We start from the raw sequence: 27,570 nt of genomic DNA, 5'->3' as shown, positions 1-27,570 counted from the left end.
TGTCATGGGGGGGCCAATGAAATAACTGTTACTGTGCTAAGTTGGAATCTTATCCCTTGCAACCTATAAAAATCCTGTAACCCCGAGCCCATGCATGCAAGCTGCCTAAGCCACGGCTGAGGTTCTGCTTTGCATCCATAGGCGCCTATGTGAATAAATTCCTCCTGCTGATTGCATCCAGTGACTCGCGTGTTCCATTCTGGGTTGGGGTCTCGGGGGTCTTTCAGGTTCAGGGAAGGGGTCCAAGGTTCCTGGATGTAAGGGGACTGGGGACACAGTTAACTCTGAGGTATAATAGAAGACAGAGATAGGGAGAAAAGAACTATAGAGAGCAAATAAAAAAAAATTTAAAGGAAGGAAATAGAAACTGTAGCTGTAAATCTTCTCCCCAGACCATTTTTCTTCCAGACTGATCACTCACAAATTGCTGAGAAATCTACAAATCTTAGAGATACTGTAAATTCACTCATCCATGAAAATTACCTCACTTTGATTAAAGTTTATGTACACGGATAACCTATACAATGTACTTTCAGATTAGATAAAGCAAAGGGAGATATATTCTAAAAAAAACCTACAATAGAGGCACATTCCAAACATTATCTAGAAAAGATAATATTAACTTGAAGATCCTGGGGAAGAGCAGACCACCATAAACATTTCGTGATCCATGATCAAAGAACTGAGTTCACAAGACTGGTATGCTCCCACAAACCTTCCCATGTCCATCTCTTGCAAAGTTTCCTTGAAAAGAAGAGCCTAGGACCCCAGAGCGGAGAGCTTGCCTGGCTCTCAGGATGATCTGTATTCAGCTCTAAGAATGTGTTTATCTACCTTTCACTTTCTAATAAAGTTATTCCTCTCCCTGCTAAAACCTGATGTGCCCTTAAATTATTTTCTGTGATGTGTCAAGAGCCTAGAAGATCTGAGTAGCAGTCTCTTCTGTCTCTGGAGATGCCTCTTCCAACCCCTAACAGTAACAATTCCTCATTCTTCAGAAGAGAAAACACAGGATTGTGTTCAAATTGCATGGCTAGCTACTGATAAGAACCAGCCAGGGCCTTGGATTGCTGAGTTTGCTAGGTACCCTGTCTTCCTGTGACCTGGCTAGTGAGTGACCTTCTGAAAAGACATAATTTGGTGAAAAGGGACTTCCAGTGATACCCATTCTCTGATTCAGAATATTCACCTATGAATCTTAGAGGCTCATGGCAATGAAGACGCAGTCAGAGAGCTCTCAATTTTGCTTCTTTGATGACAGCATCATGATATGACACTGTGGGTGGGACACAGTGTGGGTGGGAGATGAAAAGGAAGGGCTGGAAGAGGCAATTGGGAAGGTATTATTGCTCCCTCTCCCCAGAATTCTTTACGCACTTAAGAAAGAAAACATTGAGAGAACAGAACACCAAGGACTTGAAACCCAAAGTACTTGCTGTGCCTGTGGCCCATGACAAGCAGATTTTGAGAACCAGATAAGTAAGGACAAAAGAGGTGGGAACCGAGGAGGACTGCAGAAATGCTCAGACAAGGGTGATTCTATTGGTTTTGGCGGGAAGATTATCAAGCTATATGTGGACAGAGCTTTGGAATATCTCTATTAATATCCAAAATAAGGCTCAAACTCCTAAGCAGGATACTCCTCACCACCTCTTGCCATACCACACCTATTTGTTAACCACTCATTCAGCAAAGAGTTATTAAGCACCTACTACTTCCAGCCAATAGGTAAATAAGTATGAACCTAGGGGCCTTTACCCCTGAGCTACATCCTGAGACAGGGTCTCACTGTCTCCCAGACTGGCCTCAAATGTAAAATCCTGCCTTAGCCTCCCACGTAACTGGGATTACAGGAATGGGCCAAAATGAATTGATTAATTCATTTATTCTGATGTGCTGGCCCGAGCATGCAAAGAAAATTATTAGTTATTTTTCCTGCTCACTGCCCTGGGGCCTAGCTTGCAGTCTTTTCCCTTCTTGGCACTTTGAATGAGGGTTTTTATGTCCAGAACAGTCTTTGGCCTTTCATGATGGAGAACTGGGAGAATACTGGGAGGCAGGAAGAGAAGCCATTAAAGGAACATGGAGGTCAAGACTATAGGAGTTTCTTACTGTTTCTAAGACAGGTCTGTGTTGTGGAGGTTGGTCTTGGACTCCTGAGCTCAAGCAATATGCCTATTTCAGCGTGTCTCCTGAGTGCTGTGAATATGGGGGCATGACTCAATGACACCTGGTTCAAGGAGGTGGGTTTTTTGTTTGTTTGTTTGTTTGTTTTTGTACCAGAAATTGAACCCAGGCATACTAAAGTACTCAGCCATATTCCTTTTTATTTTTTATTTTGAGACAGGGTCTTGCTAAGTTACTTAGGACCTCACCAAGTTGCCCAGGCTGACCTCAAATTTTTAATCCTCCTGCCTCAATCTCCAGTCACTGGGATTACAGGAGCGCACCACCATACCTGGTGAGGAGCAGTTTTTTTTTGTTTTTGTTTTTTTGTTTTTTTAAAGGCTCCCATGTGTGAGAAAACGAAAGAAAGCAAGGGACTTTTTCAGGAGAATAACTTCCAAGTCTATATTTCCTTCTAGATGTTAACAGTTAGAAGCAACGACTTTGAATTACTTTTGAAATTATTTTTGATTGCATGGATGTTGGTTCTGACCTCTATCTGGGGTCATGACTTTATACGCTATTTACATTCATTCATTAGACAAACATTCATGGAGCAGATTGTATATGCAGTCATCATGCAGGACCCAACAAAACGGACCTGGTTCTTGTTCTCCTGAAGCTTGAAAATAATAAATAAAAAATATTGGGGGCTGGGGATGTGGCTCAAGCGGTAGCGTGCTCGCCTGGCATGCTCGTGGTTCTGGGTTCAATCCTCAGCACCGCATACAAATAAAATAAAGATGTTGTGTCCGCCTAAAACTAAAAAATAAATATTAAAAAATTCTCTCTCTTTAAAAAAAATGAATTGTGGTTTGTATTTTGAAGCAGCACAGTGCCATGAGAGAGTTAATTGGGGGAACAGTGTTATATTTTGGAGAACACATCTTGCACCTCACACTTCAAGGTCTTTGTTCTCACTCTTAATGCTGAAGTATTTTTTTTACTGTACCCTGTCAAAATCTTAGTACTATACTAAAAAGCTCAAATGTCACCTTCAAGATGTCATTTTAGTCCCCCATTTAGGTTATTCCCTCCTGACACATTGCTTGCAAGTCTATTATAATGTACAATTCATTCTGCCAAGTATGTACCTATTTTAGAGGGACTAACTGTTCCAGTTTTCCTGCTATTGAAGGGTTTTCTGGAATGCAAAATTCTTGCCTGGACACAGTGCTAACACCTAGAAAGTCCCAGGTAAACAGGAGAGAGATAATAGTCACCCTAATCCATGGACAAGCCTGTCTTCCCCTTTATATCCAATGCTCAAAGGAGGAAGGAGGACACATCTTCTCTCTATTCATGCTATGACTTGAACTTAGAAATAATGGTACTATTGGAAGATACAGTGGTATATACCTGTAATCCCAGTGACTTGAGAGGCCGAAGCAGAGGATCACAAGTTTGAGGACAACTGGAGAACTTAGAGAGGTCCTGAGCAATTTAGTGAGATTCTGCCTCAAAATAAAAAAGGGCTGGGGAGCCGGGTGCAGTGGTGGTGGCACACGCACACGTCTATAATCCCAGTGGCTCGGGTGAGACAGGATTGTGAGTTCAAAGCCAGCCTCAGCAAAAGTGAGGGGCTAAACAACTCAATGAGACCCTGTCTCTAAATTAAAAAAAAAAAAATACAAAATGGGACTGGGGATGTGGCTCAGTGGTCGAGTGGCCCCTGAGTTCAATCCCCAGTACCACAAGACAAACAAATAACAACAACAAAATGGGGCTGGAGATATAGCTCAATGGTAAAGAACTCCTTGGTTCAATTCCTAATACCAAAAACAACAACAACAAAAACCCAACACACAAAAATCCCAATTGTAATACTAACAACAACAATAATAAAAATTTAAACTTGAGTGCCAAGCAATTTACAAAAACAAATGAGGTTAAGTAATTTTCCTTTAGTAGGGAAACAAAGGGTAAACCAGTTAAGCCAGGATGAGAAGGTGGGACCAAAGAGGAGGATTTAATTACCATATATGTTAGCACAATGCTTCTCAAACTTTTTTGATCTCATGATCCTTTTATACTCTCAAAAATTATGAGGGCCCCTCAAAACGTTTATGTGGGCTCATTTATTGACAGTAATCATTAGGAATTAATTCTGAAAACGAACAAATTTATTTATTTGTTTATTTATTTTTTGGTACTGAGGATTGAACTCAAGGTCACTGTACCACTGAGGTACATCCCCAGCCCTTTTTGTTTTTTTGAGACAGGCTCTTCTTAAATTGCTTAGGGCCTCAGTAAATCGCTGAGGCTGTACTTGAACATGAAATCCTCCTGCCTTACCCTGCCCATTGGCTGGGATTACAGGCATGAGCCACGACTTCTGCCAATCATTATGTTTCAACATTAATTCACATTAATAATACATTTTTTTGGGGGGGCACTTAACCACTGAGATACATCCCTAGCCCTTTTTTTACTTTTAGTTGTCAATGGACCTTTATTTTATTTATTTATATGTGGTGCTGAGAATCGAACCCAGTGCTAGGCAAACACTCTGCCACTGAGCCACCACCTCAGCCCCCATTTTGTATTTTTTGTTTTGAGACAGGGGCTCGCTAAGTTGCTGAGGCTGGCTTTCAACTTGCGATCCTCCAGTCTTAGCCTCCTGAGGCTAACAATAAGTTTTATTTTCTAATTTGTTCTAATTAGACAGTAGATATACTGTACACAAATGGAGCACAACTCCTCATTCCTCTGGCTGTACATGGTGCATGGTCACTCCAGTAGTGTAATCATACACGTACACAGGGTAATAAGGAATTTCTCATTCTACAGTCCTTCCTATCCCCACAGCTCCGCCCCTCCCCTCTACACAACCCGAAGTTCCTTCATTCTTCCCCATAATAATATATTTTAAATGAATAATAACTTTATTTTCCAAGACTAAATATGTTAGCTAAAAGTATGGCAAACCTTTAGTTTTGTTCCATGAAGCCTCCAAAAAACTCCACTGTGCACTGGTGCGGTAAGACTATGAAAATTGTTTTTCCTTCAGAGACCCCCAGAAAAGGTCTTGAAGACCCTGCTGTAGTTTTTGAAACAATAAACCACGCATTCAGTCTTTTCAAAACCTTAATGACAGGCATCAGAAAAAAACCGGTATCTTCGGTTTGTACTAATGTTGGGTATTGGTTTGTAGACTGGATCTGGGAGAATGCCCCAAGCACCATCGAGAAAAGTAGTAAAACCAAGCAGCTCCTCTGCCTAGGTTACCCGCGCTGCGCTAGACCTTGGACTACAATTCCCGGCAGGGCTCGCGGCAGGGGCGTGTCCTAAGCCTCGGCCGGGGGGCGTGGATGACGCAAGCTGATGACGGAAACGAGTGGGGTGCGCTTATTTTGGGCAGCTTGGTGCCACAATTGGAGGAGACGGAAGAAGGGGCGGAGCCTATGTTTGGGTCAGCCAATGGTTTGCCGTCAGGCGGAAGAGGGGAACGGGGCGTGGCCAGGCCGACTAGTAGGCAGCGTGGGATTTAGGGGAAGAGGGTTTAGAGTGTGGGGGTGTCTGTTTTGCGTCCACCGTGGCTGGGAGAGGGAGATGGCAGCTCGATGGAGCAGCGAGAATGTGGTGGTGGAGTTCCGCGATTCCCAGGTGAGCTGGTGGAGCCGTCTGGGCATGCGCCCTCCTGGGTTCCCTTCCCCCACACTGCTGCACCTGCGAAGACCCCTGGCCCTGTCGGGGGAGATGGGCTGCGGGGTGCTCTGGAGCTGTCACACTCGAGCGGGCGAGGGGAGACTTGATGACCGTTGAGGGCGGTTGGGATGGGCACTGACGGGACTCCCCGCGGGCTTCGGGCGAGTGGGGACTGCCTTGGGACACTGAGGCTGAGATTGCGCGCGAGTGAGTGGGAGGCTTCCCACGCGCAGGGTGGTTTGCTAGGAGGGTCCGCTTCCCTGGTCCAGGGCCTCTCTCGGTGACTTCGGCCAAGTTGCAGAACTTCTCTGAGCCTCAGCTGCGCAGACTTAGCTCTGCCTCACAGTATTTTGGGGTGGATTCGATGAAATACTGCTTGTAAAGTGCATGCTCTAGTAATGAAAAATAGCGTGTAGTGGACAGAAGTGTACACATTACACGTATTGCTCGGGTTCACGAATCTTTACACAGTCTTTACGTGGTCATTATCCGTTGCACCGACAGTTTTCTTACCTGTAGAAGGGATCATCATATTTACCTCACAGGGTGGGCGTGAGGATTTTATGGGTTGCACCTTTAGAAAGTGTGGCAGAGTGACAGGCACATGGCAAGCCTCAAGAGACGTCAGCACTTATTGAGGAGTTTTACTACTATTCTATAACGTGCCTTCTATATGCCAAGTCTTGTGCTAAGTGATTTATCTATATATGTGTCATCCCTTTATTCCAAAAAGGAGAGCTGATGCCTATTTGGCTAAGGCTTCGCAAAATATGGCAGTTGTCATTGAAATTTGGACCCAGGCTCTAACCACAGGGCTCTTGTTCCGCTTATTATATCATTTTTCCTCATAGTAAGTAGCTCAGAACCTGAACTACCTCCATAAGTATCATGACCCCCTTCCCTAGTACTAAGAGCCACTCTTGGTGATTCTTTCCGCTTATTCAGTATTTATTGGATACCTTCTGTCTGCCAGAATTGTTTTCACTCATTTATTCAACAAGGATTGGTTTATGGAGTGCCTATTAGTTGCCCGCTGTGCCAGACTCTATGTTAGTTTACATTGAGATATATCTGGATTACAGTAAGTGGGTAGTGTGTTTTCTTTCTAAAAATTTATCTGTCTTTTGCCATAAAGATTAATGCATGGAGGAGCCACCCACCATTCTGTTCTGCAATGCCGGCTGATAAGCAGCCCCCATGGAGAATTTGACCATTATTGGGGTTTGGATTAAGGGATCTTGAAGCACTTTGCAGTATCAGCAAAATGTCTGTGAGTCCTGCTCTCCCAAGTGAGGTGCCAAATTCCTAGAGAAAAAGAGCCATATTGCTGTCACCCTTCTTGTTAATTGCTTCCACTGGGGACTAGGACAGAGCAGAATCATATGGAGAGTGTCTGAGCCTGCTAATTTGGAAGATACTAATCTGCAAACCCTTTAATTCTCACAGAAACCCAGGTAGTCTCGCCCCTCCTTAATAGAGATGTAATTCAGGAGACCTGCAGAGAGGGTGCTGACATATATATTAGAATGCTATGAAGTAGAAGCAAATAATTAAACATGAACAGCAGTTGTCATAGGAAGAGAACTAAGTAAATTGGATAATTTTAATTGCCTTATGGGAGTTTCTGTTTTTCTGATTTTTCTATTTAGTTAAAAGGGTACATCTGTATTGTGAGTTAGCATGGTGTTGTGGTTGGATTGGGAGGGACAGGGACCCATTTTATAAATTATTTCAACAACTTAAAAGGGCTGTGGCTCAGTTGTAGAGTGCTTGCCTAGCATGTGTGAGGCACTGGGTTCGATCCTTAACACTACATATAAATAAATGAATAAAATAAAGCTCCATTCATATAAAAATATTTTTTAAGATAATTAAAAAAAAAAAAGACTGTGTCTTGTTAAGTTGCCCAGACTGGCTTTGGACTTGTGATCCTCTGGCCTCAGCCTCCCAAATTGCTGGGATTACAGGTGTGGGCCACCAGGTGTGCACTACGAAGCCTGGTAGTTTTCACCATTTTTCAGCAACCATTTTTATTTCTCTATATTGTAGTCTAGTCTTTCTGAGGCATTCTTATAATGAATTTTTTTTCCCAGTACTGGGAATTGAACCCAGGAGCAATTCTGCCTTTGAGCTACATCTTCAGCCCTGTCTTTTCTCTTGTTTGAGACAGGGTATCATTAAGTTGACCAGACTGACCTGGTGTTTTGATCCCTCCTGCCTTAGCTTCTAGGGTTGCTGGGATTACACATAGGCATCCTTGTGCCTGGCTTAAAAATAATTTTTGAAAATTATAACTTTACATTTTTCAGAGGACAATCCCAAACTTAAAGATGGCACTGCACCCAGTAATGCCCAGTAATGATTTGTTTTTTTATTAGAGCAAAAAACAGTTTTTATCTTCCTGGATGAGTTGTACAGAAACTAACAAGTCACTAATCATCAGGGATATTTTCTGCTGAGATGATTCATTTTCAATTTTGAGGAAGCAGGAAAAATTAAGAAAAAATATTAGAGGATATGTTTATGAACATTGGGTATAGATATTCTTCTAAGGAGGATGCAGAAACACAATCCATAAGTTAAATTGCATAAAGACAATGAAAAGCTTTGTTTTTTACATAAAGCATATGTAACCAATACAGGATTAAAATCAAGAAAAAATTTCATACTTTTCTTAATCTTTAAGAAAGCGATAGCTCAACTTAAGAAGTACACAAGACATAAGCAGGTATTTCATAGAAGAAACATGGATTTCCAATTAAACATGAAAATGTATTCACTTTCATCAGTCATCAGAAAAATACAAATTAACCTCCAAAATTACAGATCATATGTACTAGATAGGTAAAAAATTAATGGACAACAAGACTGATATGGGCAAAAAGTTTGTTTTGTTCACTGCTGGATCCATAGTGCCTGGCATACAGTAGATTTATCAATAAATATTTGTTGGAAGGATGAAAAATTTAAATGTCAGATAATATTGAGTGCTGATGAAGGTATGGACCAACTCATTAATCACTACTTCTAGAAGTATACAATTTAACCACTTTGAGAAACAGCTTGACATTTTCTGGTGAGGTTGAAGAATATGCTCATCTGAGAACCCAACAATTCTACTCATATGCAAATACCATCTTCACAGTATTATCATCTATAATTTAAAAAACTGGAAACAACCCAGATGTTTAATGACAGTGAGATAGATCAGTTGTGGCACGGTCGTACAATGGAATATTACCTCAGAGCAAAACAAGTAAACTACAACCTATCCACCTGGTTGAACTTCAGAATCAATGTGTGTATGTTTCGGGGGCGGGGGTGGGGGGTGGAGGGAAGCAAGTCACAAAAGAATTCACAGCATAGAATTCCATTTGTATAATGATCAAAAACAGTCACAGTAAAACAAAATATTATGTATGTGTATAGTAAATCTATTGAGAAAAGCAAGAAAATTATCCAAAATTTAATGCAGTCATGAACTCTAAAGGATCTTAGGGAGAAATATATTCTGGGAAACACAGCATTCAGGCATTAAAAATAACCAGAAGGGTCTATTCTGTTAGCCAAATAGAGAGTACATCTTTTTTTTTTTTTTTGGTGTGTGCTTGGGATCAAAGCCAGGACCTTATGTGTGCTAAGCATGCACTTTTCACTGAGCTGTATCCCCAGCCCATATTATTCTGTACATGGTATCAGAATACTATGTGTGTGTGTGTGTGTGTGTGTGTGTGTGTGTGTATGATATATTACATAAAAAGTTTTTAAGGAGAAAGATTTTAAAATGTCATTAGGACAGGTGCAGTGACACATGCCTGTAATCCCAGCCTCCTGGGAATCTGACACAGGAGTAGGACAGTTCAAGGCCAGCCTGGGCAACTTAAGGAGAACTTGTCTCAAAATAAAAAAATTAAGGAATGGGTATGTAGCTCAGAGATGAATGTTTGCCCAGCATGTAAGAGTCCCTGGGTTCAATTGCTAGTATCATCACTAAAAAACAAACCAATCATTAAATTATCACATGACACTCCATAAATTTGTGTAATTTTTATGATTTTATTTATCAGTTAAAAAATTTTTTAAATATTTATTTTTTTAGTTGTAGATGGACATAATACCTTTGTTTTATTTATTCATTCATTTTTATGTGGTGCTGAGGATCGAACCCAGGGCCTCACACATGCTAGGTGAGTGCTCTACTGCTGAACCACAATCCCCGCCTCTATCATTTAAATTTATAATTTTTTTTTGTACTGAGAATTGAACTCAAGGGTAGTTCACCACTGATCTACATGCCAGTCTTTTTTATTTTGAGGCAGGTCTTGCTAAGTTACTAAGTATGAGTGTGATCCTCCTGCCTCAGCTTCCCAATTGCTGGAATTATAGGTGTGCACCAACACACCTGGCAAATCAGGAAAATAAAAGGAAAAAGCTAAAACAGTTTATGACACAACAACAAAAACAACAATTTAAAAAAAAACCCGCTTTGATCCTTGGTTTCCTGGTTTTACTTAAAATTTTATTTGAAAACTATGTAGCGATGGAGGAACATAGTAGGTATATTCTTGGTTAAAGTGACTATTAAGATGCAAATGCTGGGCTGGGGTTGTAGCTCAGTGGTGGAGCACTTGCCTAGCATACATGGCCTCATGTTTTTATTTTTATGTGGTGCTGGGTTTGATTCTCAGCACTACATAAAAATAAAGATATTGTGTCCATCTACGATGAAAAAAAAATATTTAAAAAAATGTGAATGCTGCGAATTTCTTCTTTTCTAGAAAGCACCATGATGATGCAGTCATGATGGGAGGGAGGAGCATAGCATAGTGTAGAGTTTAAGGATTTGGATCTAGAGTGCTCGGTTAGGGCTCAGGTAGTGTCACCTGTCTGCCATGGGATTGTGGCTAATTTATTTCTTAAGCTTCAGTTTCTTCATCCACAAAACAAGGGTAATATAGTCCCTGCCTGTGACAGGGATTCCCCAGACCACCTCCAGGAGGATTCACACTTGGATTTGCAGTTATGACTTATTATAGAGAAAGGATACAAAGTAAAAATTAAAGGAAAAACCTCATAGGGTAAGGACTGGAGAAGACCAGGCATGAACTTCCCATAGTCCTCACAGTGGAGTCACACAGGACATGCTTGATTCCCCCAGCATCCAGCTGTAGCAACACACAGGAAATGATGCCTACTGGGGAGGTTCATTAGAAACTCAGTATCCAAGGTGTTTTGGGGGGGCCTGGTAATACAGGCACCGCTGTTTAGCATATACCAAGATTCCAGACTCCCAGAAGGAAAGCAGGTGCTCCGTGGGCTTGTACCTACAGTTTAGGCATAGAGAGCCACTTTTATCAGTTAGGGATTGGTGTGAACACTTCCGTAATTCAGGATCAGGTTCTCAGACTTTAGCCAGCAGCTGCCCTGCAAGCAGGCCTTTGCAAGGACAGCACCCTCAGGCCTGCTGTGCCTGCTCCTTCTCCACACTGCTGTGCAGAGTGGCTATGAGAAACATCAATGCCAAGCAGTTAGCACAGTGCTCAGCATATATTAAGTGCTTGATTGATACATGTTATTATTATTATATTAAAAAACAGATCTAAGGAGGCAATAGATGTAGCCTGATAAAATAGACTTAAGGAGATGAGACTTTAGAAGACATCTCATCTCCTCTCTTATTTACAGATGAGGAGCCTGAGCCTCATAAAGATGAAGCGTTTCATCTCCTGATACCCAGTGTGTGCCATTTTGGTTTGTGAGGAGATGAGGATGTTCCCATTTTAAAGGGGGAGGTTTCCCAAGCATCGAGTCTCTTGTGGAATGTGTGAACCAGATCTTTGGTTAGGCAGTTTGTAGTAAGCATTAGACAAGGATGGCTCAAAAGCAGTTTGGCAGCAGTGTCTGTCTCTCTAATTTACATAGAGATTGGATCTTGTCATTTGAAATGGTCTGATCCTTTTTATATCAGTGAGTGTCAGCTGTGGTGTAGGAGAACTGATAAATGCCTACATTAGAGTCTTTGCTGAGGCCTGTGACAAACTGATACTAGGGGAACTGACCCAGCTGTGATTTGCATTGATTGGATGTATAACCAGTTGCATAGTTTGGAAGGATGAACTGGCTAAGTGCTTTTTTTCCCTTTTTTTTTTTTTTTAATTTAAATGGCTCTTTTTTATTCAGCTGTTTTATGTGTGTGTGTGTGTGTTTGTGTGTGTCTACCTACAATTAATATATATATATTATAATATATTATATATATATTATAATATATATATATTAGTTATAGGTGGACACAATATCTTTACTTTATTTATTTTTATGTGGTGCTAAGGATTGAACCCAGGGCCTCCCACATGCTAGGCGAATGCTCTATCCCTTAGCCGAAACCCCAGCCCCTCAGTTGGGTTTAAAAGAGGAAGAGTTGATTTGTTTCCTAGTCCCTTCAAATAGACAAACGCTAGATTTTATTCTAGAGATAACAAGTTCTCTATGGAGAGGCGTTCTTTTGCATTGGATCAGGGTAGAAAGATACGCCTAGGAAACTGTGTGATGAATTCTTCCCAGAGAGATCGACTTTCCAACAGAACCATTTGTGTTTGTGCCAAAATTTAACTGTAAGTGCAAAAATGGATTTTGTAATGCAATCTATCTCTAAGTTCATGTCACTTGACTATTATAAAGTAAGTATCTGTGGGCTGGGGTGTAGCTCAGTGGTAGTGCACTTGCCTAGCACATGTGAGGCACTGGGTTTGATAATCAGCACCACATTAAAAAAATAAATAATTTTTTAAAAATTAAAAAAATAAAGTAAGTATCTGTTATTTTTTAAAAGATGAAAATGTTAAAGTGTGAGTTTTTTTGGTAACAGCTGTTTTGAGCTATCATTCACATACAGTTCATCTGTTTCAAATGTACAGTTCTATGGGTTTTAGTTTATTCACTGAGTTTGCAACCATCATCACAGTCGTTTTTAGAACATATTCATCACCCCAATGTGAAACCCTGTACCCTTTAGCCATTACTTTCTAATCCGCTGGCACCCCAGCCCTAGGCAACAACCATTAATCTACTTTATGTCTTTGTAGATTTTCCTGAGTTTCATTTTAATGGACTCATATAATACATAGTCATTGTGATGGACTTCTTTTACTTAGTTGTTTCCAAGGTCTATCTATGTTGTAGGGTGGATCAGAACGTTCTTCCTTTTCATAAGTCAGATCCATTGTTTGGATATACCACACTTCATATGCCCGTTTGTTAATTCTTGGACATTTACTTTATTTCTACTTTTGGGGTCTCAGGAATAATCCTTCTATGAATATTCACGTTCAGGTTTTTGTGTCCCATAAACTTCATTGCCTTGTACTAGCAGACACTGCTGCACACCATGTGCTAAGCATTGAACTAATAAATTCACACTCAAGGAAATTGCAACCTAATGGAGGAGACGTATCAGGAAATAGACAATATTGTAGATCGTAAGTGCTATGTAAGGAAAAGTCCTGGATATTGTGGAAGCACAGAAGAGACTACTAACTCATGCTGGGTGTCAGCAGAGATGGTCCATGAAAACCTTAGAAGAGTCTGAACTAAATATCAAAAGATAAGGAATTGATCAGGTAAAGAATGGAGGGGCAGAACTGAAAGGTTCTCAAAGTGTCTGGAAGGGTTTGAGATGAGGAGCTTCCATTTGATTTCAGTCAAAGTAAAAAGCCAACAGAGTTTTGTTGTTGCTGTTGTTGTTGTTGTTTGTTTGTTTTGGGGGGCAATGAATTGATATAATTAGAACTCTGTGTTTAGAAGGTTTAGCATTAGAACAGAAAAAGAAAGGGGATAGTAAAAGGACAGTTTGGAAATTGTTGCTGTAGACCAAGCCCTAGGCAGTGGCCAATGTGAGTAGAGAGAGAAGAGACCTAGAATGTCTTTGAAAAATATTTTAAAATTATAAGATAATATGTATATGTAAATAATATAAAAATATAGACTCGTGTAGAAAAATAAAATTAAAAACCTGTAATAACAACTACCTTTAAAAATTAAAAAAAATAAATTGTATTATAAATTGACAATCGATAATTCTGTATATTAGTGGGGTATAAAATGATATTATGATTTATGGATACAGTGTGGAATAATTAAATTAATTAATGTTTCTGGGAACGTATCTTAAACACTTTGATATACTTTTCGTGTTTTTCTTAAGAATATATTTACAAGTAGGCAATTTAAATTTTAGTCTGTAATCAGGTGTAAAATACTACTTTTATTTATTTTTATAACCTAATGTAAACTGCAGCAAACTAGTCTTCTATAGGCTGGTAGGAAAGTTACTGCGCAGGATCTCTTTCTTTCTTTGGTACCGGGGGCATGCTTAACCACTGAGCAACACTCCCAGCCCCTTTTATTTTAAAATTTTTTAAATTTAATTTTTAAATTTTGAGACAAGGTCTCACTAAGTTGCTTAGAGTCTCGCTAAATTGCTGAGGCTGGCCTCAAATTTACAATCCTCCTTCCTCAGTCTCCCAAGTCACTGGGATTATAGGTGTACACTACTAGACCCAGCCAGGTTCCCCTTTCATGCAGTGGGATCAAAGAAGCATTTCTCAGCCCTTCCCCATCTGGTACGCTGAGTGTGGTGAGGATGGGGGTGGAGGTGGGGGGCATAGAGGGAGTGGGTGGTAGTGGTGGTGGTGAGAATCTGGGAGCGATGGGGTGGGGGTGGGGGTAGACTTCTGTCCCCACGGAGCACCTTTTCTCTGGTCAAACACTTACCTCTGTCCATTCCCCTTTGAGACAGCCTAGCATAATCCTCTTAATGTGCTCCTACAAATAAAGTGGTAGCTTGTTTTTTTTCTGGGGTAAGGATGGGGAAAATCAGTTAGGTGGTTCTGGGATGGTGGAGGTTTTTTATTTTTTAAAATAATTTCCCCTAATATGGTGAGTTATGATACTCTGCAGTTTTGGCTGATGCATTTTTTTGTGTGTGTCATTAAAGCATTAAAAATGCTTCTGGAATATTCCATTGTATAAGATATATGTGATATAGATAACATAAAATAAGCTGCTTTGTGCATAAAATGCTGTATTTCTGATAGATTTTGGAGGTGAATCTATTGGGTTAAAGGACATAAATTTTTTGAATTATTGTCAGATCATGCGTTGTTAGTGTTCTGTCACTGCATATCACAGGTTTAGCACCTTCAAACTACACTACTTACTAGTTCACAGTTCTGTAGGTCAGAAGTCTGGGCACTGCATGACTCACTCTCTTTGTTCAATGTCTCTCAGACCAAATCAAGGCATCAGCCGGCTGTGTTCTCACTTGGAGGCTACACTAAAGAAGAATCCACTTCCATGCTCCTTCAGTTTGCTGGAAAATCCTGATTTGAGGGATAGTAGGATTGAGACTTCTGTTTTCCTCTGGTTGTTATGTAGAGGCTGGTTGCTGTCAGCTCCTAGAGGCCTTTCAGGCCTTGCTGTGTGGCCACTCCTACTTCTGAAGCCAGCGGTGAGCGGCCCCCTCCCTTCCCATTTCTGACTTCCAGACTTAAGTTTAAATGACTGATGAGATTAGGTCTCTCAGTCTTCCCTTCCTTCTCAGAGCTTTGCATTAGCCCAAATAGAAAGTCTGTACTTATTAAACAGTAGCTCCCTATTCTGGGTTTCCTCATCTTGCCCCTGGTGACTGCCAGTCTGTTTTCTGTTTTTACGAACTTGTCTGTTTTAGTTGGATTCACACAGTATTTGTCTTTATTTTTTATTTTTTTGCAGTGCTGGGAATTGAACCCAGGGCTTTATGCATGCTAGACAAGTCCTCTACCACTGAGCTGCATCCTCAGCCCTTTTTAAAATTTTATTTTGAAATGAGATCTTGCTGAGTTGCAAGTGCTGGCCTTGAATAACATTTAAAACTGTCCTGCCTCAGCCTTCTGAGTAGCTGTTGTTATAGGCTTGTGCCACAATGCCCAACATGTTTGTCTTTTTTGGTTTTACCTGTTTCACTTTGCATGTTTTAAGATTCATCCATTGTGTAGTATGCACCAGACTTTCCTTCCTTTTTAAGACTGAATAATATTCTATTGTATATTATACCACACTTTATTTTTACCCACATTCATCCATCTTGAACATTTGGGTTGTTACAGGTCTATTTTGAGGTCAGCTGATTTGTGACCTTAATTTATGCTTCTACAATCGAAGGGTCGCAGCAGTACCTAGATTGTGTTTTATTAGCACTCAAGAGCAGAGAGGACGTGTGTGTACACCAAGGGCCCAGCATCCTGGGGGCCATGTTAGGATTCTGCCTATCATATTCCCTCTGGAAAGATCACGCTGGACCTTTGTTCACTGCACAGCGCTGAGGTAGCGATCTCCTCCCAGGTAGAGACTGCTGCACACATCTTGTAGACCACATTGTGCTCTGTGAAACTGGTCTGTTCCTGGCAGAGGCACGCAAGAGGATGAGAGTTTTTTTTAAGGATTTTAGATTTCTGGAGCCTAGCCAGTGTGCAAGAACTAAAATTACTCTTCAAAAGTGAAAACAATACGATCTGGACAATATAGACACCCTGTCAACTGTACACTCAAAAATGTCTAGATTTGCAAAGGAACAGGAACAATTCACCTATGTCAAAAGAAAGCAGATAATAGGAACTGATAAGGAGATACCTTGGATGTTAGATTTCAAGTACAAAGATTATATATCAACAACTGTTGTGGAGAAATTTAAGGTCTTGTTACAAATGCAGGATGTGATGTTTTTCGAGATGAGGGAAACCCTGAAAAATGACCTAAAGGAAATGCTAGTAAAAAGTGAGATATCTGAAACAAAAGATACAAAGCACTGTGGTAGCAGGGAAGAGTGGCAGGAATCGAAAGATTTAGCTTCACCGAAAACACAGTTGAGGGAACAAGAAGAAAAAAATTCTAAATTCGCTGAGTGTACTAAATAAAACTTATCTTTTAGAAACGAGGAAATAGACAAGCCGATTTGTAAATGGGACAAAGCCAAGATGTCCACTAGCAATCAAGGGAAGGAATTATCCCAGAATGAGCCCTAAAGTTACCAAGCCATTAGAGGGATGGCAGAAGCCTCAGATATGAACGATGACACATGTAGAAATGGCAGTCACAACATACAACTGCCCAACAAAGAGAAGCCAAAGCTTAGGGAGGGTGGAGTAGTAAAAGCAATGGAAGAAGAAAACCTCCAGATCCTCAGTAACAAAGAGAAGACTGTCAAAGCATCAAGAGAAGAAGAAACTCTGATGGATGAAGGAGCCATGCTCACCCTGGCTGCAGATCCTCTGGCATCAGCCACCTTGGAAGCCAGTAAGCAGTGGGGCGACGTCTTCAACATTTTGAGAGAAAATGGCTTTGAACCTGAGTTTCAGTGTGAGGTCCATTTAGCATTTAAATGTGATGATGAGATGAAGACATTTTCAGACCTGCAAAGTTTACGACAATTTACCAGCCAAAAACCTGTCATAGGAGAATTACTGAATCCTGTACTCCGACAGAAGGAAGAACCAAATCTAGAAGGAGGATATGGGATCCCCGTAAAAGGGGGTAATGCTCTAGTAAATTCAAATCATGAAACTGGAGGAACAGTAAGTGATGGCTTGCATTTCTTAATCACCAAAGAGGTAAAAGTCACTGCGCCAGAAGTGAAGTACTTAGAGACTCCGGAGGAAGAGTTTTCGGAGTGGAAGGATAAAGGAATTCCTACCTTTGAGGTGACAGGAGAAGACTCAGAGACCCACAAGGAAGACATCTTTTATGTGAGGGCAGAAGAAGAAGAAGGGGCCTGTGATGTGGAAGAGGAGGGACAAGAGGAGATGGAAGAAGAGGAGACCTCTGGGGAAGAGGAGGAGTGGTGGGAGGAGGAGGAGGAAGAGTGGTGGGAGAGGAGGAGGAGGAGTGGTGGGAGGAGGAGGAGGAGGAGTGTTGGGAGGAGGAGGAGGAGTGGTGGGAGAGGAGGAGGAGGAGTGTTGGGAGGAGGAGGAGGAGTGGTGGGGGAGGAGGAGGAGTAGTGGGAGGAGGAGGAGGAGGAGTGGTGGGAGAGGAGGAGGAGGAGTGTTGGGAGGAGGAGGAGGAGTGGTGGGGGAGGAGGAGGAGGAGTGGGAGGAGGAGGAGGAGGAGTGTTGGGAGGAGGAGGAGGAGTGGTGGGGGAGGAGGAGGAGTGTTGGGAGAGGAGGAGGAGGAGTGTTGGGAGGAGGAGGAGGAGTGGTGGGGGAGGAGGAGGAGTAGTGGGAGAGGAGGAGGAGGAGTGGTGGGAGAGGAGGAGGAGTGGTGGGGGAGGAGGAGGAGTGTTGGGAGGAGGAGGAGGAGTGGTGGGAGAGGAGGAGGAGGAGTGGTGGGAGAGGAGGAGGAGGAGTGTTGGGAGGAGGAGGAGGAGTGGTGGGGGAGGAGGAGGAGTAGTGGGAGGAGGAGGAGGAGGAGTGGTGGGAGAGGAGGAGGAGGAGTGGTGGGGGAGGAGGAGGAGTGATGGGAGGAGGAGGAGTGGTGGGAGAGGAGGAGGAGTGGTGGAGGAGGAGGAGGAGGAGTGGTGGGGGAGGAGGAGGAGTAGTGGGAGGAGGAGGAGGAGGAGTGGTGGGGAGAGGAGGAGGAGAGGTGGGAGGAAGAGGAGGAGGGCGAAGATGACTCAATGTTATGTGAGAAACGGACTCAACCTGTCACCTTGTTCCTGCGACAAGTGTGTTGGGAAAGATGGGAGCTGATGAAGAGATTATGGTGTTCAGTAAGGTATAGAATTCTGAGAATGAGGAGGAAGAGGAAGTAGGAGGGTTTTTTATGCAGAAGATTCTTCAAACACAAACATCCAAAGGGGGAGACCTAATCCAGGAAACGGAAACAAACTATAGAACAACTGTGATCGGTGCCTCAGAGAGATGGGAGAAGAGATTGGAAAAATTAAAAAATGCCTTCCAGATATCTTGGAAACTAAGAATTCAATAGATGATCTGAGGAGTAGAATAGACATCCTTGAAGAAAGACTTTGCAATCTAGATGATGAAATGGCACAATTCTCTAGGGATATCATACACATTGTGGCCAATCAGATAATAAATTAATGCTAAGGGAGAGGGAGGATAGATTAAAAAGTGCCAACATCCATTTGATAGGAACCTCAGAAAAAGAGAGTGAAAGAATGAAGCAGAGGACATTCTGCAGGAAATAATTGAAGAAAATTTTCCAGAGCTTCGGGATTCTAGTCTTGGGATAGTGAGTGCTCACCAGATCCCCAGCATGATTGACAAAAACAGACTCACTCCGAGATACATCTTGGTAAAGTTTTTGAATTGTAGTGATAAAGAAAATCCTAAAGGCTTCTAGAAAGAAAAAAGAAAACACCTACAGAAAGGCTTTCGCCCAGAATCCTGTATCCAGCCAAATTGGCATTTGATTTCCAGGGTGTTAAAACAAAGATATTTTTTGATATGGAAGAATTTAGGAAGTTTATTTCTTGTGTACCCACTTTGAAAGAATTATTGGAGAAAACAACATAGGTGGCTGAAACTTACATTCTCCTCACCCCAACATAAATCTAGAAAATTGATGAATCATGTCTGTCCAGAAGAGTGGGAGCTAACTGGGGATGAGGGGAAAGGAGTGGTCCTACCCAGATGTTAGGAAGGTTAAAGGGCATATTTTAAAAATTTAATGATAGTCATTGTAACTATCATTAAATCTTCCCTAGGGTGAAGATTCTGTATTACTGAGGGGGGAGGAAGGAATCTGTCCAAGGAACAGATGGGGAAAGTAACAGAAATGTACAGGGGAAAGGTGGCAGGGTAAAGTAGAGAAGAAAAAGTGCAACTGCTGAGTGTATGGAGAAGGATATTCCATAATTTTATTATGTATCAGTGAATCTGCCTTTTCCATTTGAATATACTCATCTTGCTATTAAAAGTTTTACCTTTTTCAAAAAAAAAAAAAAAAAAAAAAAGATCACACTGCCCTCGCGGGAGAAACCATCCTGTCTTTTTTCAAAACATTCATCTAGAAGCTGCACAGAAGAGTTCTGGAAGTGGCACCTTGGTTCATGGCCTGCCTTTCCAGCTGGGCCTTTCTCTGCTCATGACTCTAGTATAATATGAAGGTCGAACTTTTGAGCCTCCAGTCGGGCATTCTGGCTTTTTGTCCCCAGTGTTAACTTTGACGTTTCTCGAGGGTGGACAAGTGTGTGAAACCCAGTAGTAAGGCCAGTGAGGGGAAGGGAGAGAATTTCTGCTTGCCATTTGTGTTTGTGACAGCATGTACAAAATGGATTCTCTTGATATTCTCTCAGAAATATCAAGACTTAGAACCTTTAATAACTAAACAATGGCACAAATAATTCGAGTTAATGACATGCAAATGCAGCAGCACTTGAACTTGTCCCAATCAGAGAATTTAGGACCGCAACTGCCAGGATTCAAATCAGGCTCCTGTTTCAGCTTAGATGCAGATTCACTGGACTCAGCACCATCTTTTTGGGAATTAGGCTTTGGATCCTGCGGTGTTGGTGCTCAGAAGGAATTTGGAGACCTAGTTAATGGAAACCAGAAAAATGCACTCGAAATTTCATCTTGAATGTGAACTAGGCATCTTAGTAACAAGAATATGACCGCAGATTCAGCCGGGTGTTATTTGAATAATACCAGCCGCCCTGTGGCTTGAGGCCTTGGGAAAGGCCTGGGTGTGTTGTGGGTGCAGAGGGGCCAGTGTCCCAGGATAGGTTCCCCTTGGGAAAGGGTCTTGGTGCATTGTAGCTGTTGATTATCATGCTGCTCAGACTCCCTGAGGGCTAGTAACTGATAGAAACTGCCATGTTGTCAACATGAAACTATGGTGGGAACTAGAAGGGAGTCAAAGTATCCACTGTAGAGAACTAATGATACTTGCTACCTGGGGACTGCCTGGGAGATGGGAAGAGGAAGATCCAAATTCAAAAGGAACACCAGCCTTCTCCACCGGAGCAGGGTCTGCTGGCGGGACTTAATTTGTGTTCTCTCTCACAGGCAACTGCAATGTCTGTGGACTGTCTTGGGCAGCATGCAGTGCTTTCTGGGTAAGTGTGTCGGCCACAATTTCTGGGGAACAAATTGCAAGTTAGGTTTCTGGGAAATTGGAAAATATCCTGGTATTTAAGGATTATGATCACAGGGTTTAATTCTTCCAACCTAGTGAAAACAGGACACTTGTAGAGGTTACTCACTATTTATTTTTGTCTCTGACCTAACAGGTAAGCAGCAGAATTCCATCAAAATTTTAGTGACTGGTAGTGGTCTTAAAATTGCAATTTTGTGTTTATTGCATAGACTTTTCAAGAAAGCTATCTGGTATGGTCGGATAGGTAGTGACTAGGATTGAGGGAATCTGGGTTCTATTTTGGCAGTGCCACTAATCACAAGCCTGTGGACTTTTTTTTTTTTTTTTTGGTACCAGGAATTAAACCCAGGGACACTCAACCCTTGAGCCACATCTCCAGCCCCTCCATGCCTTTTTTTTGTAGTTATAGATGGACAGAATGCCTTTTCTTTATTTGTTTATTTTTATGTGGTACTAAGGATTGAACTCAGTGCCTCACACATGCTAGGCAAGTGTTCTGCCCCTGAGCTACAGCCCCAGCCCCCCAGCCCTTTTTAACTTTTTTAATTTTAGAGTCTTGCTGAGTTGCTGAGGCTGGCTTTGAACTTGGCAATCTTCCTGCTTCAGCCTTCTGAGTTGCTGGGATTATAGGTGTGTGCCACCACTCCCAGCAAACCCAACCCCTGCACTTTTATTCAGTTGACCTAACTGCATTTTGGTTTTCTTTTTTTTTTTTTAAACAAACTACTCAAAGTCTTACATTTTTATTATTATTTTGTAGTTGTAGATAGACAGAATGTCTTTATTTTATTCATTTGTCTTTATGTGGTGCTGAGGATCGAACCCAGTGCCTCAAGCATGCTAGGCAGGTGCTCTGCCCCTGAGCCACAATCCCAGCCCTGCATTTTGATTTTCTAATGAAGGAATTCAATTCCATCAAGAAGAAATTAAACTACATAGTATTCTGTAATGTTATTAGATTTTGTTGTTCTTGTTGATGTTGTTTTTGCAGTTCTGGGGATTAAGCCTGGGACAGTTTATCACTGAGCTACATCCCCAGTTCTTTTTATTTTTTATTTTTTTAATTTTGGTATAGGGTCTCGCTAAGTTTCAGAGGCTAACCACGAACTTCTGATCCTCCAGTTTTAGCCTCCTATATTGCTGGCATTGTAGGCATGTGCTATCACAGGCTTCTGTAGTGTTTTCAAGCTCAAAAAAGAAGATTCTGGCAATTAAGTTTCATCTCTGCCTTTGTAATAACCCTGGTATTGTACCAGAAGAAAATTTAATGGGCAGGGTCCTCCCTTCCCTTTCACATTGCTCTGGGTTACTATCCCTACCTCTCAAATTCAGTTGTTTTTTTAATTAACTTAGTTGTTTATGAACCTATTTACAAATCAGTGAAAATATTTTCTTTTACCTTCATTATTTTATTTTGAAATTGTTTTATAATTTACCTTTTTAAAAAAGCACACGCACATAGCAAACATTTAAATAGTTCAAAGGATATATCATGGAAAATTTTTCTCCTACGTTCTGACTAAAGACATTATTGACATTGTTTTCTTTTGTGACACTAGGCACATGGATAAGGAAATATTGTATTTCTCTCTTTTAGTTCTAGTTTCCTGGTCAGTTTTTGAAAAACAACTTGTTAAGATACAATTAATATATACATGTAATATGAATTACATGTAATTCACTTCTTTAAAGAGTATAGTTTAGCTGGGCATATGGCTCATATCTGTAATCCCAGTGGCTCAGGGGGCTGAGGCAGAAGGACCACAAGTTCAAGACCAGCTTCAGCAACTTAGCCATGCCCTAAGCAACTTCGTGAGACCCTGTCTCAAAATAAAAGACAATAACAACAACAAAAGGGCTGGGGATAATAGTTCAATGGTAAAGTGCCTCTGGGTTATATCTTCAGAACCCCCCACCCCTAAAAGAGTGTAATTTAGTGTTTTTTGTATATTACATTTTTAATTTCATACTCACTTTTTTTTTTTTTTTTTTTTTTTTGCAGAGCTGAGATTGAACTCGGGCACTCAGCCACTGAGCCACACCCCCAGCCCTGTTTTATATTTTTTATTTTAGAGACAGGGTCTTACTGAATTACTTAGTGCCTTGCTTTTGCTGCAGCTGGCTTTGAACTTGAGATCCTTCTGCCTCAGCCTCCCAAGTTGTTGGGATTACAGGCGTGTGCCACTTGGCTTTATACTCACTCTTTGTAGCAGTTTTTTTTTTTTAAATCAAGGAAATACCTGTAAATGTTTTAATAGTGGTGTAGCACTACAAAGCTTATGTTAGAGAACAGTGGTCTCCACCTCACTTTTCCCCTGGTTCCGCTGGAAGCTCATATCTCAGACTCTAGCTCTGCCTTTCGATTGCCTCCATTTTCCCAGTTAGTGCACATGAATGACTCCAGCTGGTTTTATCCTTCTTGAACATTATAAATTGACTCCTTACACCAGAAGATGAGGATTGGTTCTTTTTCTACACTCTTGCACACCTACCTGGACTTCCCCCTTTTTCCAATACTGCTCTATTACAGTCATTGGATTGATTCAGTATTTGAGGGTTTTTTTCTCAGAATTATTGTGAGAGGTCCTGTGCCATTCTGATTCTGGGCTCTTTGTCACTTATCTTTCTTTTTGGAAGCTTAAAAATCCTATCTTTATCTCTGGAGTTTGTGAAATTTTCACCGTGACTGCTTTGTCTATTAGTCTTTGTCCTATTAGTCAGTGTTGGCTTTTCTGTGGATTCTCTTCTGACCTTTTTGTCCTTTTGCTTTGCATCCTGGGAGTCTCTAACTTTAACATTCATTCCTTCTATCAGATTTTCTTAAATTTCAACTATTTTAATTTTCAGAAATTTTCAAGATTCTTAAAAACTTCAACTATGATTTTAATGTACTCTACACTCTACAATATTCTCTTAACTCAGAGAATGTTGATTCCAGGCTTTTTCTCTCCTCTATGTTACCCCTGTTCTCACTGAGTTCCTTTCCCCCCCACTGTTCGTCTCTTTCAGGTTTCCTCCAGTGACTAAGCTGATTGGCTCTCTGTTCACACTGAAGAGTGATCGGAGTGGCTGTCTAGGTGGGTGGCTGTGGGCACATTTTAGGGAGATCAGGCAGGAACTGGGACTTCTTGTTAGTGGGTGCCCAGGTAACCCTATGTCCAAGGTGTTGTTTGTGGTTGCTTATGTTTTGGGGGGACTGGTCATTTTCACCTGACAAGTGTTGTCAAAAAAGGGGCTGGGGTTGTGGCTCAGTGGTAGAGTGCCCGTCTAGCATGTGCGACGCACTGGGTTTGATCCTTAGCACCATATAAAAATAAATAAAATAAAGGCATTGTGTCCAATTATAACTAAAAAAATATTTTTTTATAAAAGTGTTGTCTAAAGGATAAAAGGTGGCATTGTGAGGGCCCCATACCAGTAACGGAAGGGACTGGAGGCCTCGTACTCACATTGCCAGGTTTTGAGTACAGCACCTTAATTTAGCAGCTGTGCTGTGCTGCTAATCCTAGGCTAGGGAATAGCAGCACCCACCTTCCACCTGGGGTGAAGGAGAGGTGGCTCACCTGGCTTTTTGAGGGTCATATAAACCTCTCTCTTTAGTGTACTTTCAAACAATTCTTGTATTTTGTTCTGTTTGTTTGTTTTTTGTCTCCCAGTGCTCCCCTGTCCTTACCTTGAGGATCCTGCAGGTCCTGCAGTGTGAGCCAGATGGCTTCTTGGGCTCCTCCCCTCACAGCACTTGAACTTTATTTAGCTTTCTTTACTCTACATCAGTTAACCACCTGTCCATCTGCTTTCCATTTTGTGTACCTTTGTGAGTTTCTTTTCTTTCTTTCTTTTTAGCTCTTACTTGAGTGAGGCTTCAGGGGAGTGAAGGTAAACCCAGGTTTCACCAGCCATGCTCATCTGAAGTGCCCGCTTTCTGCTCTTCTCCGTTTGCTCCGTAGCGTCTCTGAACTCCCTGGTGATACACCTGTGTGCCGAGCTCTTGTCCTTGTACCATTTTTCTTTCTAATGGAAGAAGCCAGCCTGTCTACTGCAGGCGCAGGTGATTGCTTTGGGGGAGGCCAGAGGTTCAATATCTTTGTTCTGCATTAACTTTTTTAGAAATCCTGGAAGTTTTGTGAAATTGTATCTTCCCCATTATCCTTCTTCTGCCTTAAGCTCTTTAGAATTTCTCCTGCCATCTAGAATTTTACAACCCATTTGTCTGAACAGGGGCTACTGATCATTTTATTTTTGAGCTTACCTGTTCTTACTGATAGCCAGGGGCTCAGAGCTCTCTCTTGAGGATGACTGTGGGGATGTTGATTCATATACCAAGATTTTTTTTTTTAACTTGAAAAATAGAGGAGCACAGTGCATCCTTGTTTTCAGATAATTTATATTGGTTGATATCTTTAACGTTATTGGTACTTACTGTGTTATCTTTTTTTCTTGGGTTTTTATTTCCCTTCCTGATAGATTTAATTTAGTTTCCATGTAGTAGTCTTGCAGAGGAGTTTGAGATTTTTCTGCAGGGGTTAGCTAGGTGATAAATGAAGTGTGTAATTTAACACACATTTATTGAGTGTAGAGCACTGTGCTTACTGATGTGGAGCATACCAAGATGTTCAAGACATGGTCCATCCATACTCCAGACACATTAGTAGTCCTGCTATAGAAGTAAATGCTGCCCATGTCCCAGGATACAATGTGGAAGCAGTAATTGACCCTAATTGGGGCCTTGGGAAGGGCTTGGAGAGGGCAGGTTGGAGCTCAAGTCAGGGCGAGCAGATAGACTCTTAGGGGTTCATATGGTCAGGAAGGCCACCTTTGGAGGTAGACACTCACCGAGATACTGCTCCCTGTGCTTAACTGCCAGTTTGAGTTACTCTTTTCCCTTGTGTACCTCTCAGAGTAGATAAATGTCATGTGCATCTGGGGTTTTTAGGAGCACTGTTTGCAGATCATATGTGATTCTAAGTGTGCTCTTCTGTCTCAGTGCTAGTGTGGCTCTGTTGCTATATTGCTGTAATGCTGATGTTGTTCTCCTAGTCGCAGATTCCTGTACATCGTCAATCTAGATGCTCCTTTCGAAGGTCACCGGAAAATCTCTCGTCAGAGCAAATGGGACATCGGAGCTGTGCAGTGGAATCCTCATGACAGCTTCGCACATTATTTTGCAGCTTCGGTAAGTTCACTTTGAGAATGTCATCTTTTTCATGTGTCATCTTGGGCTAGCAGGTTTGTGTCCTGTGTAGAAAAGAAAGTATAATTCTCATTGCTCAGTCAGAAAAGAGATTTGAATGGCTCTGCAAGAAAGAGGCAAGTTAAAATAAATAAATATACATATATATTACACGTGTGTGTACATGTATATTATGTTTGTTTGATGGTTTCATTGGTGTCAGGCCTTGTATTTCTAGAGCCTGAATCTAGATTTTGAAAGGGAAGCAAGTGGTTGCCTTCGTTTCTGTGTGTGGTGAGAACCCATTTTCATTAGCAGCAGGGTAACAGCCAGTGGCCAGATGGCAGATGACTGGAAGATGTTTAAAGAGGGTACCTGGGGAGTGGGCCTGGGCTCTGCTCCCATCACTCTCAGAGGGAGAAGGAGACTCCCTACTCCCTTCCCCTCAGAGGAGGGGCTTCTTGATTGAGATTCCTTAGATTGATTGACCTCGTTGAATCTGCATGCCTCCTTATGTGTGAATTTTCCCAGGGAAACACACGTAAGTCTTAATAGGTTTTCTGAGAAATTTATGATCCTAAAAGGTCCTGGGCTCCATCAGCTCTGGCATCTTTCTCCAGATTCTACGCCATTGTTCTTTGCTGGCTCTTCTGAATAGTGCCCATCTGAACATGTGTGTGGATGTACTTGTTTTCAGTTCTGAACCTGTGCTCGGGAGTAGAATTACAGGGTCATATGGTTATAACTTTTTTAAAAAAAAAGTTTACTTTTTAGTTGTAGTTGGACATCATACCTTTATTTTATTTATTTATTTTTATGTGGTGCTGAGGATCGAACCCAGGGCCTTGCCCGTGCTAGGTGAGTGCTCTACTGCTGAGCCACAACCCCAGCCCTGATTATAACTTTTTGAGGGAACTAACAAACTGTGTCCCACAGTGGCTCATCTGTTTTGTATTCCTGTTGGCAATGCATAGGGCTTCCAGCTTTTCTATATTCTCACCAACATTTGTTGTTTAATTTAAATTGTTGTCATTCCTAGTGGGTATGAAGTGGTCCCTTATTTTGTTTTTTTTGATTTACATTGCTCTAATGACTGATGATGTTAAGCATCTTTGCATGTGCCTATTGGCCATTTATGTACCTCTTTTTTTTGAAGAAGTGTCTTTTCTGGTCCTTTGCCCTTTTTGGTTTGGTTGGGTTTTGGGTTTCTTGGTTGTTTTTGCTGTGTTAGGGATTGAACCCAGGGCTTTGAGCAACACCCCAGCCCCATTTTTTTTTTTTAAACACAACTAGGGATTAAACCTAGGGCCTTCGGTATGCTAGGCAGGTGCTGTACCGTGGAGTAACAACCTTAGTCCCTATACCCAATTTTTTTTCCCTTTGCCCATTTCTGAATCAGGTTATTTGTACTTTTGTTGTTGAGTTGTGAGAGTTGTTTGTATATTCAGGATGCTAGACCTTTATCATCTATGTGATGCAAATAGTTTCTCCAA

At 41.5% G+C, this 27,570-nt stretch overlaps 1 protein-coding gene across 9 annotated transcripts in view; it reads left to right on the top strand.

The window, feature by feature from the left end:
* The first annotated feature begins 5,603 nt into the window (after positions 1-5,603).
* Wdr59 (WD repeat domain 59) overlaps positions 5,604-27,570 on the top strand; it is a 78,093-nt gene continuing 56,126 nt past the window's right edge. Inside the window, exons 1-4 of one of the 9 annotated variants that reach the window (XR_013430986.1) lie at positions 5,604-5,772; positions 15,103-15,322; positions 20,817-20,866; positions 25,945-26,080. Coding sequence is in view for 8 of the 9 variants with exons in the window: in XM_078032667.1 (XP_077888793.1) it covers positions 5,744-5,772; positions 15,103-15,322; positions 20,817-20,866; positions 25,945-26,080 (435 nt within the window). In the remaining variant the exon portion in view is untranslated. Of the gene's footprint in view, positions 5,773-15,102; positions 15,323-20,816; positions 20,867-23,827; positions 23,985-24,750; positions 24,956-25,944; positions 26,081-27,570 lie in introns of those variants that run through there. The other 8 variants (XM_078032667.1, XM_078032668.1, XM_078032673.1 and 5 more) reach the window with 8 other exon arrangements.

This window comes from Ictidomys tridecemlineatus, chromosome 15 (genome assembly GCF_052094955.1).
Source record: "Ictidomys tridecemlineatus isolate mIctTri1 chromosome 15, mIctTri1.hap1, whole genome shotgun sequence".
NCBI classification, from domain to species: Eukaryota; Metazoa; Chordata; class Mammalia; order Rodentia; family Sciuridae; genus Ictidomys; species Ictidomys tridecemlineatus.
The sequence above is the reverse complement of the archived record's forward strand: the minus strand, read 5'-3'. Positions and strand labels throughout refer to the sequence as shown.